Here is a 16,806-nt window from a genome sequence, read left to right as displayed (position 1 = left end):
GGCTGAGCTTGCATTTTATGCTTAAAATAGAAGATTATGCCTTTCAAGTAACATAGAAATGCCATTGTGGGAACAAAAGATGATCTACAAAAGGTAAATGCCACTGGTGAGCGGCAAACAGGCTACCCTAATATTGTAGAGTATCAAGAACAAGTACCTACTAAGTGTTTTGGCAACTTGAAGACAACTCTAGTAAGCTGTGTAGTGGCTGAGGGACTCAAGAAGGCCTAATCTCCATCTTCTGGTACATGTATCGGTATATTATACTGGTGTAATTGCATATTTTCTTCCACTCTAGTTACCTGCCTTTATGCTGTGACATTACATGGAGCATAAGTTGTTCATGGGTGTTCTTCATGAATGCTTGACTAGGTATGAGCATTCAGGCTATGTATATTCTCATGCCAACACATACTTCTGATAGTCGTCGAAATCATAAAAAAGCACCCATTGCTGAATGTATAGAACCAGATACTTAACCCCATGTTAGACTCATCTGATAAAGCTCCGGCCAAAATCGGCATCTCTTCCTCATTAGATAAGCATCGTACGTTAGGCTAATACAAGAGAGCCCTGGTCGTTTGTGAATTTTAGCAAACGGGGGCTGTCAAAAAATAAGCATGTCCCACTAAATGGTTACAGTATTACTTGAAGCTACGCCAACTCGTCTGGCGGAGATTGCTGGGTGGAAATGTCTGCTCATGGAACACTGAGTTTAGCCATAAGTCCATCAAAGTCATTCGCACAATAAAATGACACAGCATATACACGTGTAGTCTTCACTCCAACATTGATGCTCAGGCACAATCCTGATACAGTACATGTTAAAGGAGTACGAGTAATGGCTCGATCCTCGCGGATCGGAATATTGATAGCCCTTCCTTGGCGCGTTTCGGCTCCTGAAAGCGGAGGCCTGCGGATGCAGTAAGAAAAGCGACTCATGTCATCTTACTTTCTCTGCTAGCTTAAGCTGCTCTCGCCTGATTGATTTGGCTGAGTGACAATGCTAAAGACGTATTGCGCTGGGCGAGGTCACTTGACTTTGACCTAGAAGATATGAAGGCCAAACAAGGCTGCTGGACATGTAAACGTGAGTCTCTTTGGCTTCCCAGTTGAAGCGCTGGCGCATCCGCTCGAGTGCTGACAGGCGCGCCATCCAGAGCGGAAAATAGGGTGTGACAGGGATCTGCCTGTGTGCCACAACTGCACTCGCACGGGCAGACAATGCTTGGGTTACGGTCTCCGTCTGCTGTGGCCGGATCGTCATGATGGCCGCCGAAAGGACAGCGGCTTCGTAGTTTATGAGCCGCCGGAAAACCCGCTGGAGGCGTCCAAGAACTATGGCCGGCATTTCCTCAATGTTAACCATAACGATGTGGCCTCGTCGCTGGACCCGTCATCTTACAATGCGCTTATTGCGAGAACTGTCTCCAAGCCCACCCGAACTCTCAATCTCTATCCGACAATGGTCGGCCAAGATGCTCTATTCATGTCATACTGTAAGAATTCCAAAGCTCTCCATCTAATAACTCTAGCTAGTGGTTGACATCCATAAAGATGAGAGCGTTATTGCTCCAATGATATCGACCACGCAAGTCACGAACGGCTTCCGGACCGACCTTGTCCAGATGGTGCTGTCACGAGGCGACAGCGCGACCAAAGCTTTATGGAATTCTATGATGGCCGTTGCCGCTTTTCACCGCAGCGGTACTGAAGCTGCCCTAACATACAAGACGAATGCCGTCCGCTATCTATCTGCTTCTTTAACTCCCGGACATGAAACAAGCAATATCGATCTCAACCAGACGCAGTTTGCTGCATCTATGATGCTTTGTATATACAGTGTAAGTTGTAAAGAGTGAGTAGATGGATAGGTGATTTGCATTCTAACCGATACTAGGTCTTCGACGAGACCGACGGCCACTGGACGACACATCTTGATGGTGCTAAATATATGCTGGAAGGGTTGTATCCGGAACATCGAAGGCACATCAAAGCAGATTTCCTCTTCACTTGGTTTCTGTACCACGAAGTGTTGGCATGCTTCAGCCAGCCTATGCGGCAAGCCCATAACTGCATCGATGTTCTTTTCCTATTAGGAGCGTCAAACTGCGATGCCACTTTGGTGGGTTCTTCCGACGAATAACTCTGCTCTTCTCAGGCTAACTTGAATGATGGCAGATACTTGGCGCTCTTGGGTGCTCGTTGGAAACAATTGCAATAATTCACCGAGTGAACAAATTCCGCATCGCCATCATACAAAAAGAAATTGATCCGCTATCACCCAAACTTATCCAACAGCGATTCGAATTGGAGCACACGCTACACAACCTTGTTCAAAGGCTCGATCCCGATGAAGAGGCTGGCGAGGCCCCTGCAAGACGCACACGCATTTTGGCTACCGCAGAATTGTACCGCATAGGAACCATTCTATACCTGCTTCATGTTATCCCTCTACCCGGGGACGACGAGCAAAAAGTGACCTATTTGGAAGAGGTCTTTGACATATTGGAGCGCTTGAAAGTGGCTACAAGCCCATGGCCTATATTCATGGTTGCTTGTGAATGCCAGACAGACGAACAGCGCATCCGAATTTTACGACAATTGGACCTGATGAATAATGTGAGGAACATCGGAAATATTCGGGTAATGCGCAATCTTATTGAGACTTGTTGGAAACACTACGATCTTCAGGCTGACTCAACGTACTTGCATCGTACGAAATGGTGGGAATTTGTTAATTATGAGACGGCAGTTCCCTGGTTTATTTAATGAAAACATGTAATTAGTGCAGTAAATATTCTATATAGCAAAAGAGAGCCCTCTATTTCTCCATTATTGTAACATGCTTGGCAACTGGCGGGTTGACTAGGAGACTCAGCATGTCCGGTCGAGCATAGTGGCCGGCAACATCGAGGAATATTTTGGCCTTGGCGATGTCGCCCAGAGATATATCGGCTTGGAGAATTCCTTCTTCGCCCGCTCCAATTGGTTCGCACAATGGTTTTCCATCAGGGCCGAAGATCTGAGAGAAGCCACCGCCAGGCTAGTCAAAAAAGTTGTGGTTAGCCAGATAACATAACTAACATAGCTGGCGATGTTGACTTACCACCTGAGTGACTGGATTACCCGCTAGGATGCTGTTCTTTTCCAGACCCTTCTCTGTAAGAATCTGCGAAGAGCATAGTACAAAAGTTGCGCCTTCTATCGCCATGTTCTGACTGATGCGGTTATTCGCCTCGCCAGTCTCGTGGTAGAGCCAGGAGATCTTTTCAGAATCGGGCATGCTGAAGATGGACGGCCAGCTCGAGATGTGAATCTGCACACCTTGCGTGTACTCGTAGTAGCGTAGCGAGGGTTGCAGATGCTCCCAGCAATTGAGGCCACCAATCTTACCGAACGGCGAATCTACCACGGTTTTCAGGGACTCATCCTGGCCTTCTCCCCAGATGGTGCGTTCCGCATGAGTAGGCTTGATTTTGCGGCGATTGTGGACGATTTCGCCTTCGGGCGAGATGAAGGCTTGGGCAATGTAGATGGTGGCTCCCTCGCGCTCACTGTAGCCTAGCACAACAAACATGCCGGCCTCCTTGACAGCGGCCTGGATGCGTTTCATTTGGGGGGAGTCTCTTGTCATAGAGTTTGCTTGATACTGGGGAACCCAAGTCGCCTGGATAATTGGTGGAGCGCACCACATCTGCCTATCATTCGTGCAACTCACAGTGTCAGTATAAGGTATAGGTTCAATGCTGGCTGAAGGTTTTTACCATGGGTAACCTGGGATCCAGACTTCAGGGAATCCAAGAACTTGAACGCCATCCGCGGCCGCTTGCTTGATGAGTTGTATAGTCTTGTCCACACATCCATCAAGGTCATGCCAGACAGGCTCGGCCTGAACAGCTCCAACTCTGATGGTTTTCTCTTCTCTGGTGGCTGTGTCCATATTTACGGGCAGTGTCTGGTTTAAAGTGGTTTGGTATGGAGTGTTGCAAGTGTAAGTTGCTGCTGGAAGTATTGACTACAGCCATAACATTGAGTGATTTGCGTCGCCTTCTTATACCCATTGACGGCCGTTGCCTTTACTTGCCAGCTTCGCATGTTGTTTCTTCACATAACGGCGCCGATGGACATGCCCTCAAACATCATCCCCAGGCGTCCGATTCACGGTGGTTTCATAGGATTCTCAACTACCGTTAAACCCCGGCTAGCCAATCATCTCGGTTACCGCCATCGCAGACTATTGCCCTCGCAGGCCCTTGCAAGATCGGTTTGACAGGCCGGCCCGAGATGCAGTTCGGAAGTAGATCAATGGGATTCTGACGATGCACTAGACCAGATCGGGGATCCCACGCCGCGCTGATTTGATCGAAGCAAGAGTTTGCGATGCACGAATCGTGCGCTACTCCATCTGCCGTCACCAATGGTAATGATGTTGACCCCCATCAGCTTATAAATTCTCCTTGGCCCCTGTTGTTTAAGCAGTTTTGATCAGTCTGATGAGGGCGGATTCCGCCGCAAGAGAGTACTAGCTTATGACGGTATGCCATGGTGGAGAAGTTGTCAAAACTACGTGACCTTTCTAGAATACGCCTTTATTTCGGCATAAATGCCTTGTAATTACTAAACCATGTCTTTAAATGAAGAAATCTGCTTGTGGTTACATCGAACTCGTTATACTGACAAAGGTGACAAGCTAACACTGCGCATGACCAAGAGAGTAAAAGAACCTGTAGGCATCTTCAGTATACATCAGCCATGACCATGCAGCACGTGAATAATAATCCTCTAATAAAACGTAGAAAAATTGATTGCTCTATGTAATACATACCCATTATATGATCGAATGATCAGACACTCTGCTCGTGGGATTTCATATACTGAGATGGAGCGTAAAAGAGACCTCTTGCTCAAGTAATTATGACGCTAGTTGCTGACTTTCACAGGCAAGCAACTTCTCAACCATACGAATGACAGGAATGTCCAAATAATTACATTGCGCTCAAAGAATTCTTTTTGTAAAAGGACTGCCTGTAACGACTGGTCTGCAGCTCAATTAGCAAATCAAGAGGGAGGACGTAGATGTGTTTATTTCATCACAAAAAATTGGCTACCCGGTAATTATGAGTTAACGGATTATTGCAGAATGGAACATTCACGGAGCAAAAAATATATAGAGAGCGACATCGCCAGCTCAGAGACGGAAAAAAACGAGTAGGAAACGGAAAATCTCAACTGTCAGCATGCCAATGATGACCGGCAGGCGACAGCACAGATAAGGACGTTAAATAGCAACTATGCTTATGAAGCAACGCTCATTCTAACTCCGTGTACGCTTTACCTTATTGGCATCCTCTATCTTTTATCATCAACCACGACTCCAATCGGACGTATCCCCTTCACAATCTCTTTTCTTTTGTCTGCCACACCAGACAGTTCAGCTTCGGCAATCTTTCATCGCTTTACAAGGTGCAGATCCTCCTTTTAATCCACGAATGAGTTCAGCCGCACATGAAGCGGGGTTGCTGTATCAGCTGCCACCTGCTTTTCGCCGAATCATGTCTTGCATTTTATTATGCGAATCTCAATTCAGTTAGCGACGAGCTTATCAGATTTATAAATGGGCGCGGCCCGTGTCCTGAGAGGACCAAATTGAGTCCCTTGCAGGCGGCAATGGCTCCCTTGCCTACGACATACTGCATAAGGCAGGAGAAGTTGCATGGAGTGGTGGGTTGTGTAAGGCAGCGAGGGAGGGAGGCCCAAACATCTTTGTCATGTCTTCCCATAATTTGATCTAGGCCCGAAGATCTCCTGTGGACTATAATCGCTTCCTTTCTTAGCTTCAAAAAGCCTCCGAAGATAGATCTGTATCCACAGATCCCGTGGAAACGCAACTGGGTCATTGTTACCGCTTCTTCTTCTTCACTGCTGCTCACCGGTTTTCTCTTTCATATCCTGTCCTTCAGTCTTGATCTCCGCGTATCTAGGACGCCATGTTTCGAAAAATCGTCCAAGCTGCGCGTTCTATGGATCTGGGAGATCTTGTGCCTGCAGACAGAGAGGAGCGAGGCTATCCTCCGAATGAGGACCCGGCAGTTCAAGAGACAAACAGTAACGGGAAACGAGTCACAATAGTCAAGACTGATCACGAAGCACTAATTCCGCCAAATGACAAGCTTCTCGCATTTCGTTCCCTGACGGGCATAGACACTGTGCCTGCGCTGTCAAGCACCGGCCACGCCAGACGAGCGGCACCCAACATTGGCCTGTACTTTCGGGTGGTCGAAGCAGAGCAAAAGGCAGCCAAGAGCTATAAAATCTTCCACATCATTATAAACTTTTGCCTCGGAGCGCAAATCATCGTTGGCGCCTCGTTAACGGCAATTGGAGCTGCTGATGGCTCTCGCCATGCGGTTACTGGACTCGGCGCCATGGGCACAATCATGGCGGGGATATTGACTTATCTCAAAGGATCTGGCCTTCCTGATCGGTTCAAAATCCAAGAGAACCAATGGAGAGAGCTTCGTGAGCATATTGAGCAACGCGAGCGAGAGCTTTGTTTAATAGACTGCACACTTGACGCCCAAGAGGAAGTGTTCATTATTGAAGACATGTACAACCAAGCCAAGGCGGATCTAGAGGCAAAAGGTCCTGGGATTCGATCTCGATTTGGAGGGAATTACTCGTATCAGTCTCAGCAAAAATCGCGAAGCAGCCCGATAAGGTCTATCGTGCATAAGGCGGCTACCAGAGTAGCTCAATCTACGGATGAGATCGCCACACCGCCACCGGCAGCGGTGAAAAGTTGAATGATGGGAGTGGGGTCGGGAAATGGACGAATTTTATGATTTGCTTAATCTTAAGATGGAACTAGAAGCTTCTAAACCTTCTATGTCGGTTATCTTTGGAGTTTTCATGGAAATGTTCGGTTTGATTCGAGATTTGGCTTTGTTCTGCGTGGTAGCTGGGAATAGCAGGCACTAGTTTAACATTGTTATCTTTCACGAGTTACTAATGGATTAAAAGAAGTTCATTGATTCTTCACATTTGGCAATGGTAGTGGCATTATGCTCCCGCGAAACGCAAGGCTTCTTCTTTGTTGGAGGGGGTGGGAAAGAGGAATGGAGAGGTATCGCAGAATGCGCAATTCGTCCCAACTAAACTCAGTTGCATTAAATCAATGGTCTGATAGTCTGGAATCGTCGATCAAAATGCTACAATTCGCTCTTGAATGAGCTGTCTGCTATTGTAACTAGTAAATTTTACATCAATTTGCCAAGTGGCTATACGCGGTGTCAGCGATTGATTGTCGTCATCATTTAATATACAAGTCCAAAGTGTTTAAACGCCTTAAACGCATTGGTAATAAACTATACGCATCAAATTAGTAAATCTATCGTTGATGATGGCAACGTTGTAGAAACGCAAAATTACTCACAGTCATTCTGCTTCTGACACGTCCATGGCGAAACACACTGCGTCGGGCCAGTCCAGCCGGTACCTCCACACTGAGCGTAGTGCTGGGCAAGACCTGTGCCTGAAGGGCTGGCCGACGAGCTGGTGCGAGTTGTCGAAGTCACAACAGACGTCCGAGTAGTCGAGATAGTTGAAGAGGAGAGTGTGGTACGGCTGGAGGTGGTGGTGCTAGACCTGCTCGAGGCGCTGGATGAAGAGGAGCTTCCGCCGTTACCACCGCTAATCGTTCCCTGAGCATAAAAGACACCTCGACCATTGGTGCCTACGTAAACTTGTCCAGCTGTGCTGGCGCTGCCAGCGAGTTTGACGCCATCGATAGCACCGAAACCCTGAGTACTGCCTTGAATATCAGTCCAGGTTGCGCCATTATCTGCGCTTGCATAAAGACGGGCACCAGCTGAGCCTGTACCGAGGGCGTATAAGTTCCAGTTTGAACCGGAACCAACGCCGAGGGCAATCTGGTAAACGTTTGTTACGGCCGTAGAGATGAGGGTAAAGGTTGTGCCCGAGTCGGTTGAACGGAAGATGCCCACGTCAGTTGAGACATATACAGTGCCCGCGGTTGTCGGATGAGCAATAATATCCCGAATGGAAGTGGCACTGCCCAACTTCGGCCCAGCTGTAAAGGTGCTGCCAGTGTCTTTGCTAACATAGAAAGTGGATGAATATCCAGCATAAAAGAGGGTGTTGGTCTTCTTATCCGAGGCGATGACAGCAGTAGCGGGCAAGCTGGAGACCGTAGTAAAGCTGCCCTGGTACTGCGAGCGCTTCACGCCAGAGGAGCCTGTTGACCAGAGAATCGTATCCGCGTCGGCAGAATAAGCGACAGTGCCGCCATTCGTAGAAGTGTCAGCACCGTAGTCAATGCTCCAAGTCACGCCGCCATCAGATGAAGTTGCAACTTGCTGCGTGCCGGCAGTGTTACCAACACGGACAACATTTTTGACTGAGTTGCCTGCGAAGTCAACGCTTGTCGACGTTGCCCACGTTGGCGTATTCCAGACGTTTTGCGGTGAAGTACCAAGGTTATTGGGGCTTGTAAATGTGTAACCATTCTCGTCTCCAAGCGCCACCAAGAGCTCGCTGCCACCAGGTGCAGATGCTAGACCCTGGATAGCAAACTCTTCAATGCCATCCGCAAGCGACTGGATTGTCACATTGTGTTTCGTGTCCCAACTGACCAAATCATGGCCACCGAGTATGGTCATACCGGTGCCATAGAGCCAGTGGTTACTATCCGTCGGGTCAATCTCAAGTGACTCAATCATCCAGCCAAGGCGCTTGATTAGTCCATCGGATGGCGATTCACTAGTTACATCAATGAAGTCATTCTTAATCCATGGGGCTTTTGGAGTCTGGGAATCAGGTCAGTAATAAGCGTCTTGGAGGATCCAAACCATGAATTCTGGCTTACTGAGATGCCATAATAATAAGTCATTGAAGGATAGCTAGCCCACTGCCAAATAGGACTCCATGTCGTTCCTGAGTCTGTGGAACGGAACAGTTGGGCATCCGGCCACCATGAGTTTAGTGAAGCGACAACCAGAGTGCCTGGTTTTTGGATATCGACGCCGAGACCACCAAAACCGAAATAGAGATCTGATCCACTAACTGGAGTAATGTCTTTCCAGGTTCCAGCGGTGATGTCGTACCTCCATACTGACCCGAGCGTGCCATCATATGGTCCTGTGCCATCGGAGTATGTCAGATACAAAGCCTTTTCCGTAGGCTGAAGCTTGGCTTTGTGAGGAAAATATGTTCCTGGCTGCCCAGGAACTGCCGTCCACGTGGAACCGGCATTCGTGCTCACGTAAACCGAGGCAGTGATATTATCAGCTGTGCCAACAAAGATGCGAGAAGTCGCGCCTCCGCTGGTGGCGCTTGTTGAGTCAAAAGTTACCCACATAAGGCCCTGTTTGTCGTTATTGTAACCGTTGGGATCAGTCGGGTCTGCCGCGTATGTGCCCGTTGCCGTAAATGATGTAACCTTTGAAAAGGTAACGCCAGCATCAGTAGACTTCCAAAGACCGTTTCCAGATCGAGCTCCAAAGTAAATGATATTGGAATTGGCTGGGTCTACGGCCAGCCGCTCTCCTGCACCACGTCCTGGCATGTTGCCTCCGACTTTGAATGTCAAGTTACTGAAAGACCAGGTGGCACCACGGTCTGAAGAGCGAATAATAGCTCCATTGTTGGGATCCCTGATGATGTGTCAGAGTTGTCAACTCTAGAAGTATGTTCAATGGAGCTTCACAAACCAGCTGTTGGTATACATGCCGACTGCAGCATATATCTTCTGATCATTCTGCGGATCCAGAGCGACAGCGTCGATGCCCCAGTTGTGCCAACCGGCATCGTTAGCAATGCCATCTGTGATTGGGGTCCAGGAATCATCAGAATTCAAGCGATAAAGGCCACCAATGTCTGTTCGGGCATAGGCCACGCCTTTGGTCTTGGGATGGAAGATTATGCCAGGAACAAAGCCACCGCCGCCACCAATTTTGACATTCTTCCATGTAAATGCGGCCTGAGCGGGAATAGCCGCCCCAAGGAAGAGAGCGAGTACTCGAAGGCACTTCATGATCGTATATGACCAAGATATATGAGAACTTCCGCACAGTCAAGTCTCTGAAAGTGAAAAGGTTTGAGCCCGGCCACAATCTTTTCCCTTAGGGAGACATCGTACTCTTATATACTATTTAAACAGTCGGGAATTTTGAGGGCAACAATATGGGTTTTGCTTTGGAGAGATGCTATTGCCTAATCTATGTGCAGTATGCGACAACATTTTGTATATACCCTTTTCGGCTGCCACGCAATTATCTGATGTTGTATTACCTTCAAAAATGAGTATGAGCAAGGAGTTTAATAAATAGGATAATTGTTTTATGTCCGAAATGTGGATCGCACCTCTAACAATAGCATGCGCGCCAATTATGTTCCATTATGTGACTATTAGGCTGTTAATTATTATGTATTAATAGAGGCTATACGTATATTTACCCTTTTGGATACGGAAGATACGCTGCCGATATTGTAACACAAATAAACAGAATGTTTAATAGTAAAGTGTTTCATTTCGTAATTATACAGGTAGAGGCCTGTCTGAGTTCAATACAACTCACCGTGCTGCTGCTTTTTACTATTGAAGTGCCCTGACATAAGCAACCGGACCCTTATATCGATGAGTTCCACGAAGGAAATAGTATATCAAGGAAAACAGTGTTACACCACCGTAAATCACAATGTTCCAGTTCATCTGAGCTGCTGTCGGCTTCGGGTTGCTAGGCATAAATGCTAAGACGAAAATAAGAAGAAGAAAAGCCTCGGAAGCAATGTTTATGGTGAGACCCCATCGGCCCAAACTAAACTTGGATGGTAGAAGCGGACTATTCGTCATTCGTCGCCAGATCATACAGCCAGTAGAGACGATGTAGCTGGATAGAAGTGACGTTGTTGCCAAGGAAGTGATGGAGTTCAGTGCGACAGCCGAACCGATGTTGATGAGAGAAAGAAGACTTGAGATGAGGAAAGTCGTCAAAATGGCATTGAGCGGCACATCCCATCCTGTTTTTATCTTTGAAAACCAAGGGCTGAAAGGAACAGCTTGGTCTCGTGCAAACGCAAACAGTTGACGCGATGCCGTAGCTACCATAGTAAGATTGGAGAACACAGTCATGGCAACGATAAACACCGACATCGCGGTAGCGCTGGCCGTTGACTTTGTCGAGTTGTAAAAGACTTGCATAAAGGGATAACCAGTTGGCGACTCGATGACTTCATACAGGTCGCCTATGCAGAAGGAAAATGTAATTACCATAATCCATCCAAAAGCGCCATTGAAGATAGTCGTCGTGATCATGGAGCGTGGCAGAGCGCGGCCAGCATCGCGCAACTCTTCGGACATGTGGACAGCAGCATCTGCACCTAGCAGTGGTAAAATTCCTGCAAGAATGCCCACGAGGGTTGAGCCTCCCACGCTGCCCCAGCCTCCGCCGTCACTGAACTCTGTGAAGACCGCTTTGGCATCTGCTCTGGGTGAAAGAACCCAGAGAGTAACCAGGATGCCAAAAAAGGCAAAGATGTGAATCACAAGGATTAACGCGTCGATCAGTGGTAGCTTTCTGGCAAGGACAGTATTGAAGAGCACCGAGAAAGCAGCAACGGCCACGGTGAGTAGAGTACCGTGCCACGGTTTGGGGACATAATCAGGGTTGTTCAAGACAATAAGGCCTTGAATCTGCGTGCCAGCAATGAATGCCGAGGAGGCACAAGATGTCTGCCAGCCAAGTACACACATCCACCCCATCAGGTAACTGATGAATTTCTGATATTGCGGCGGCGCAAATTCAGATACCCAGTGATACTGTCCTCCAGTCGTTGGAGCCCTGAAGGAAGTTAAGTCAAAAGTGTAACAATATATGGACTGGAATTGACTCACATTGAAGCCATTTCAGCCATTGTCGTGTTCACCAAGAGGAAGCCCATCCAGCAAACGAAGAACATCCAGATGAAACCGGCAGTTCCGCCATTAACAAGGCCGATTGTAGACACACTTTGAATCAAAATATCACTTAGTAACCCAACTGTCATAGCATCTTTAAACCCCAATTTACCTTAAAGAGAACTCCCATGAAGCCATTAGAATCATAGAAAAGCCAAATATGGACAAGAAGCGAAAATTTCTCTATTAGATGTTGCATTAGAAAACTCGACGAGATAAAGCCTGAAAGTCAACTGGCACGAACCCTCATTTCCTGTACCTTGCCCATGCGGTACATGTCGGCGCGATCGGCTGCGTTTCCTCTCTTCTCATCAACATCGCCGTCGTTGAGGCCAATGGTAGCATCATTGACCTCAGGAATTTCTTTATCGTCAACTACCATTTTTGCGGTGGTTTGGAACCACTTTGGGAGAAAGTGGTTTCGCTGAAAAGGCCACAACAAAACAAAGGGGGAAGAAAAAGAAAAGAAAGAAATATAATTTAAAATCTGCAGCTAGTGTTCCATGGATGATGCAGGAGGGAGGATGCATACAGTAGACACGCATGGCCAGACAGTTGCAAACATGGGAGCAATGCGAAGTACTTGTATCCTACCATTTCAATTACATTGGGAATAGCGCTCATCGGCTTGAGTCCCCCGACATGGCCTGGTGCATGCGTGTTGGTCGTGCCTTGTCTAATCCCTACCTTGTGGAGTGCAGGGAACTCCAGTGTAATGCAGCTGCTGGCACTGTCTTTCAGGTACAGAGATGGAAAGAAATCATACGGTCCACAAAGATTAGCCAATATTTCGGTGAACCCGTACGGATTATGGAGTATTGAACTGCCAACTGTGGAGTGATAGAAAACTAGCTCAGGGCTATGTCTTGCTACCTGACCAATTATTTCCAAAAATAAATAGTCTATACATGTATTGTAAAGGTCTGAGACTGCATCCCCAAGGATGGAAGGATTTGCGTCGCAGGCAAGGACATGGTTTGTTCGAAGTATGTACGAGCACGGAGTATTCGTAGCTTTGTTAATGCAGGTAGGTGATGAAATCTGACCGAATCACATCACCAAGGAAAAAAACCTCCAGCCCCTGGTCTCAAGCTGAGAGGCTTACTCGGTACCAGTTTTTTCTGTCTGGTACGAGGATAAGCTGTTGGCTACGTTGTAATTAGCCTGGATTCAGGGTCTTGCGGCCTGGAACCCACACCACACGCCCATCCATCTGTCAGGATCGGGGCTCTGGCTGCCGTTACGCTGCGAGTGTAAAAACAAGCACTTAATAGGCATTCGTTATCTCTTGCGAAGACCCCATTCTTCGATGCTATCAAGTCATTGTTTCTCTTGAGCTAGACCTACAGGTCTTCCTCACTCATGGATCCAGAAACATCGAACGATGATTCTTTCCAGTTCTCACGCGTTACCTTCAACGATCATTCAGGGCAGTTATGGATCGTGACAATCTTATCGCTAATATATGGGTTTCTTGGTGCCATGACGCGAGTGTACATCAAGTACCGGATGTTTGGGTTTGATGATCTACTGCTTGCTTTCGCGACAGTAAGAAACCTGATCCCCTATTTGATAATGAAGTTGACCATCAATTAGGTCTTTCATATAGCCCAAGCCATCGCAATGTTTGTTGGCTTAAACAATGGCCTCGGCAAGTTCAACTCTATCACGGCACCGGAACAATGGGCGACGTCCTCAAAAGTAAGCCTCGTGTAATGTGACAAGTTTCAGCAACTAACACATCTACTTACAGTCCGTTATCGCGGCCGTGATTCTCTGTCTTATAACCTTGAGCCTCGCCAAATGCTCCGTCCTGGCTCTTATCCTTCGAATCATTGACTCCAAGACTGGGAAGAGCAAACCGTTCTGTATTGGACTTATGGTTCTTAGTTCGGCATGGGGAATAGGCTCATCTTTAGCATTCCTCATCAACTGCCGCTCTGGCGCATTGTTGACTGTGGATAATGTTAAACAATGTCCCAACCAGGTACGAAAGAAGAATCGTGTTGCGACTCGTCGAGATTTCATGCAGATGCCTAACCTGGGAGTTGCGCTTAGAATGCACGCTGGGCTGTGATCACTGCGATTGACATCCTAACTGAGATCCTCACTTGGCTTCTTATTGTATGGGTCTCCTGGAGCGTTAACATGTCGTTCTCTCGCAAGTGTCAGGTCGCCTTGGCTTTCTCATTCCGCCTACCACTTATCGCCTTTTCAGCCATTCATCTGGCGTATTTCAGCAAGTACCCGACCTCGGCCGAGCCTCAATTTGCTGTCACAAACAGCCTCCTCTTTCAACAGACCATGATTGTCTGGTCTCTCATTACTGCCACAGTACCAAACATGAAGAATTTTCTCAAATCCTTCTCCATAGGCCTGGGCTTTCCACTTGCCTACGATTCAAGCGTGTACGGGTCAAGCAACGCGTATCCACTTCGCTCACTTGAGAATAGCCGGTCCAAGGCCACTTCAGCTGCAGGGGCATCGACCTCTGTATGGATCCGTGATCAGTCTGACAGCGAGGCCCGCGGTCGACCTCACAACTGGAGGCCGGATCAAGTTCCGAATCAAACTGCTGCCATGGCCCATCACTTCGGCAGGGATAGCCGTGAGAACCTGTCAGATGAGGAAAGGTCCAGAACCGGCAGTCGAGATATGATAATCATCAAGGAGGTGGCATGGAAGGTTACGCATGAGGACCATCAATCGGCGGGCGCCAGCTCTTTGTAATTATTCGTTCATGGAAAGAGCGCTAGATAAAATTCTGTAACAGAATCATTGGTCTCCCAACTCCAACGAATCTTCGGTCAAAGTCCAGTCCCTTCGGATGTATATACGCTATAAATTCTTGACATGTGGAAATCGTCGGGAAAAAAACGCGGAAAGGAACCGTGGTGTGAGGGATTTTCAACGAACCTATCAAGAAGTTACGTTAAGCATGGGCCGGCCAACAGCATACCGGAGCCGTCAGAATTCAGCAAACGGATGGCAAGGGTATTTGATGCCGAGCCAATCGGATCACAACGTGAGTTTGCCGTAGTCTGCTGTAGTTTGCATACAACCAGCCTCGTCACAGTCCCGGCCCCTGTCAGCAGTGCAAAACCATCAACGAAAACTGTGGCAGCAAAAGAGCATGCTTTACTCTGAACAGCACAGCAGACAAATTAATAACACTTTACGGCATCGGGGGATTCAACGGCATCTTAGGCAAAGCGAATTAATGCCGAGCGTGCATACACTATCTCACATTGAGTTACATCGAAACCCGAGCTCGTAAAAAAGTTCATTTTCTCTTCACTAATGCTTATCCTCGAGGTGGATGGCGACGTTAGTAGACAGCGGGAAGTAGGGCCGCCCCGCCAGCGCTACCGCATACTAAACTCATTAGTTCTGGTTCGCACACTTGTGGCGTTTCATGCTGGTACGACGGTCCAGAAGAGTCACCTGAAATGTACATGAACCATACGAGGATCCTTGTGGGAACATGTGAGGCGTTCGTGGCTAAGAAACTGAGAAGCCTACTAGAAGCAGCTCTCAGCCGTGTTTGCTAACCAGGTAAGATCGATATACAGGGATATATGTGACAAATTTGGGTTTCGTTGCGAAGCAGTCGAACACGGTAGCACTCCTTGTCACAAAGCGTCCAGAGTCTTCGTATTCGCAGTCACCCCAAGTTTCACAATTTGTAGTCGCTGGTCGGTTTATTGGTCGCCTTCTATTCTTCTTGCTCAACACATTGCATAGTCTTGTCATCTCTCATTTCTTGTGGCACAACATGTCCGAGATTGTGTTGCGCGATGCGCGCTACTCAGAGTTACCTGAAATTGCCCGCGTGATGGCAAAAGCATTCTGGGAAGATAATTTGTTCGGCCAGCTCATCCACCCTCATCGAAACCAGTATCCGGACGATGTGCACTTGTACTGGCTGCGGCGGGCTCGCGTCAACTTTTGGGACCGTCGCTGGCGATGGCTGGTTGCCGTGAATAAAGATGAGACTGGTCGTGAGGTTATCACCGGCATTGCGCAATGGGCCAGATTGGGCGATGGTGGCAAGAAGTTGGAACGATCGTACTTGGATCCTCGTGAGCATACTCTGGAATTCCATCTATTCATAGAAACTAAGTTACTGGCCTAGGGAATTTGCTGAAGCCTCTGTCGTCTATTGCCATGACAATTCATGCTTGGTTGTGGCCCAGTCGTGCAAGTGACCCTGTGCAGGAGAACATTGTGGAGCGATCGTACCCTTATTTCGACGCAATCTGGAGCGGGAAGCGTGCTGAATCATGGTATCTTGAAGGATTGGCAGTGCGACCGGATTTCCAGGGCCAAAACATAGGTCGGAAACTGACGCAATGGGGCCTCAAGCAAGCTGAAGCTGAGGGAGTCTGCGCGTCTGTAGTTAGTGCTCTGGGCAAAGATGGATTTTACATGAAATGTGGATTTGAAGAGCAGCACGGAAACGCCACACATGGTGAAGGAAATCCATTGGCAGGTGTTGAGGGTGCCAATATATATTGGAAATGGCCCAAGACGGACTCATAGCACACCCATGCTGCCTATATGTATATATTGATCCCAGCCATTATTCTTTAAGTATTATCTTCGTTGGTTATTTGTAATTTACCAACAGAGTATGTATTATGATGTACATGCATTCACGAGTATTAACGGCATTAATATTAGATGTCGGACACCGACCGAGTCCAATCTTGTGAAAGTCGAGGCCGCATTCCATATATCCTTTTTCATCAAAGATTCACAAGAGCAGTCGTTGCGGACAGAATAATACGAGCGCATCTTGTATGATCCTATAGGAAGCTGAGATATTA

General features: G+C 47.7%; 8 protein-coding genes across 8 annotated transcripts; 5 read left to right on the top strand and 3 right to left on the bottom strand.

Moving 5' to 3' along the window:
• Nucleotides 1-950: 950 nt before the first annotated feature.
• On the top strand, nucleotides 951-2,917 carry V8C40DRAFT_236973 (transcription factor domain-containing protein). Its single transcript, XM_083214160.1, has 5 exons — nucleotides 951-1,090; nucleotides 1,161-1,499; nucleotides 1,558-1,844; nucleotides 1,901-2,125; nucleotides 2,182-2,917. The coding sequence occupies exons 1-5, from the start codon at nucleotides 1,057-1,059 to the stop codon at nucleotides 2,770-2,772; spliced, it is 1,476 nt and encodes a 491-aa protein (XP_083076045.1). The 5' UTR covers nucleotides 951-1,056; the 3' UTR covers nucleotides 2,773-2,917.
• On the bottom strand, nucleotides 2,791-4,250 carry V8C40DRAFT_236971 (carbon-nitrogen hydrolase family protein). The gene is made up of 3 exons (XM_083214159.1): nucleotides 3,768-4,250; nucleotides 3,110-3,701; nucleotides 2,791-3,046 (listed from the first exon to the last, which is right to left on the bottom strand). The coding sequence occupies exons 1-3, from the start codon at nucleotides 3,941-3,943 to the stop codon at nucleotides 2,825-2,827; spliced, it is 990 nt and encodes a 329-aa protein (XP_083076044.1). The 5' UTR covers nucleotides 3,944-4,250; the 3' UTR covers nucleotides 2,791-2,824.
• A 1,112-nt stretch (nucleotides 4,251-5,362) lies between these two features.
• Nucleotides 5,363-5,890, top strand: V8C40DRAFT_157807 (uncharacterized protein). Its single transcript, XM_083211400.1, has one exon. The coding sequence runs from the start codon at nucleotides 5,509-5,511 to the stop codon at nucleotides 5,788-5,790; it is 282 nt and encodes a 93-aa protein (XP_083076043.1). The 5' UTR covers nucleotides 5,363-5,508; the 3' UTR covers nucleotides 5,791-5,890.
• Nucleotides 5,378-7,011, top strand: V8C40DRAFT_236970 (uncharacterized protein). The gene has a single exon (XM_083214158.1). The coding sequence runs from the start codon at nucleotides 5,991-5,993 to the stop codon at nucleotides 6,804-6,806; it is 816 nt and encodes a 271-aa protein (XP_083076042.1). The 5' UTR covers nucleotides 5,378-5,990; the 3' UTR covers nucleotides 6,807-7,011.
• A 278-nt stretch (nucleotides 7,012-7,289) lies between these two features.
• V8C40DRAFT_157762 (uncharacterized protein) lies at nucleotides 7,290-10,452 on the bottom strand. The gene is made up of 4 exons (XM_083211399.1): nucleotides 9,732-10,452; nucleotides 8,888-9,674; nucleotides 7,436-8,828; nucleotides 7,290-7,367 (listed from the first exon to the last, which is right to left on the bottom strand). The coding sequence occupies exons 1-4, from the start codon at nucleotides 10,052-10,054 to the stop codon at nucleotides 7,348-7,350; spliced, it is 2,523 nt and encodes an 840-aa protein (XP_083076041.1). The 5' UTR covers nucleotides 10,055-10,452; the 3' UTR covers nucleotides 7,290-7,347.
• A 163-nt stretch (nucleotides 10,453-10,615) lies between these two features.
• V8C40DRAFT_262991 (amino acid/polyamine transporter I) lies at nucleotides 10,616-12,359 on the bottom strand (the record flags this gene model as incomplete). The annotated part of the gene is made up of 4 exons (XM_083219413.1): nucleotides 10,616-11,861; nucleotides 11,915-12,028; nucleotides 12,090-12,160; nucleotides 12,222-12,359. The coding sequence occupies 4 exons, from the start codon at nucleotides 12,357-12,359 to the stop codon at nucleotides 10,616-10,618; spliced, it is 1,569 nt and encodes a 522-aa protein (XP_083076040.1).
• Nucleotides 12,360-12,876: 517 nt separating this feature from the next.
• Nucleotides 12,877-14,881, top strand: V8C40DRAFT_236962 (uncharacterized protein). Its single transcript, XM_083214157.1, has 4 exons — nucleotides 12,877-13,525; nucleotides 13,574-13,678; nucleotides 13,731-13,964; nucleotides 14,036-14,881. The coding sequence occupies exons 1-4, from the start codon at nucleotides 13,340-13,342 to the stop codon at nucleotides 14,705-14,707; spliced, it is 1,197 nt and encodes a 398-aa protein (XP_083076039.1). The 5' UTR covers nucleotides 12,877-13,339; the 3' UTR covers nucleotides 14,708-14,881.
• A 612-nt stretch (nucleotides 14,882-15,493) lies between these two features.
• V8C40DRAFT_236958 (GNAT family N-acetyltransferase) lies at nucleotides 15,494-16,687 on the top strand. Its single transcript, XM_083214156.1, has 2 exons — nucleotides 15,494-16,059; nucleotides 16,113-16,687. The coding sequence occupies exons 1-2, from the start codon at nucleotides 15,753-15,755 to the stop codon at nucleotides 16,517-16,519; spliced, it is 714 nt and encodes a 237-aa protein (XP_083076038.1). The 5' UTR covers nucleotides 15,494-15,752; the 3' UTR covers nucleotides 16,520-16,687.
• Nucleotides 16,688-16,806: the final 119 nt, after the last annotated feature.

The sequence above is a fragment of the Trichoderma camerunense genome (assembly GCF_050948025.1).
Source record: "Trichoderma camerunense strain CBS 138272 chromosome Unknown V8C40scaffold_4, whole genome shotgun sequence".
Classification (NCBI taxonomy): Eukaryota; Fungi; Ascomycota; class Sordariomycetes; order Hypocreales; family Hypocreaceae; genus Trichoderma; species Trichoderma camerunense.
This window is presented reverse-complemented; position numbering and strand designations above follow the sequence as displayed.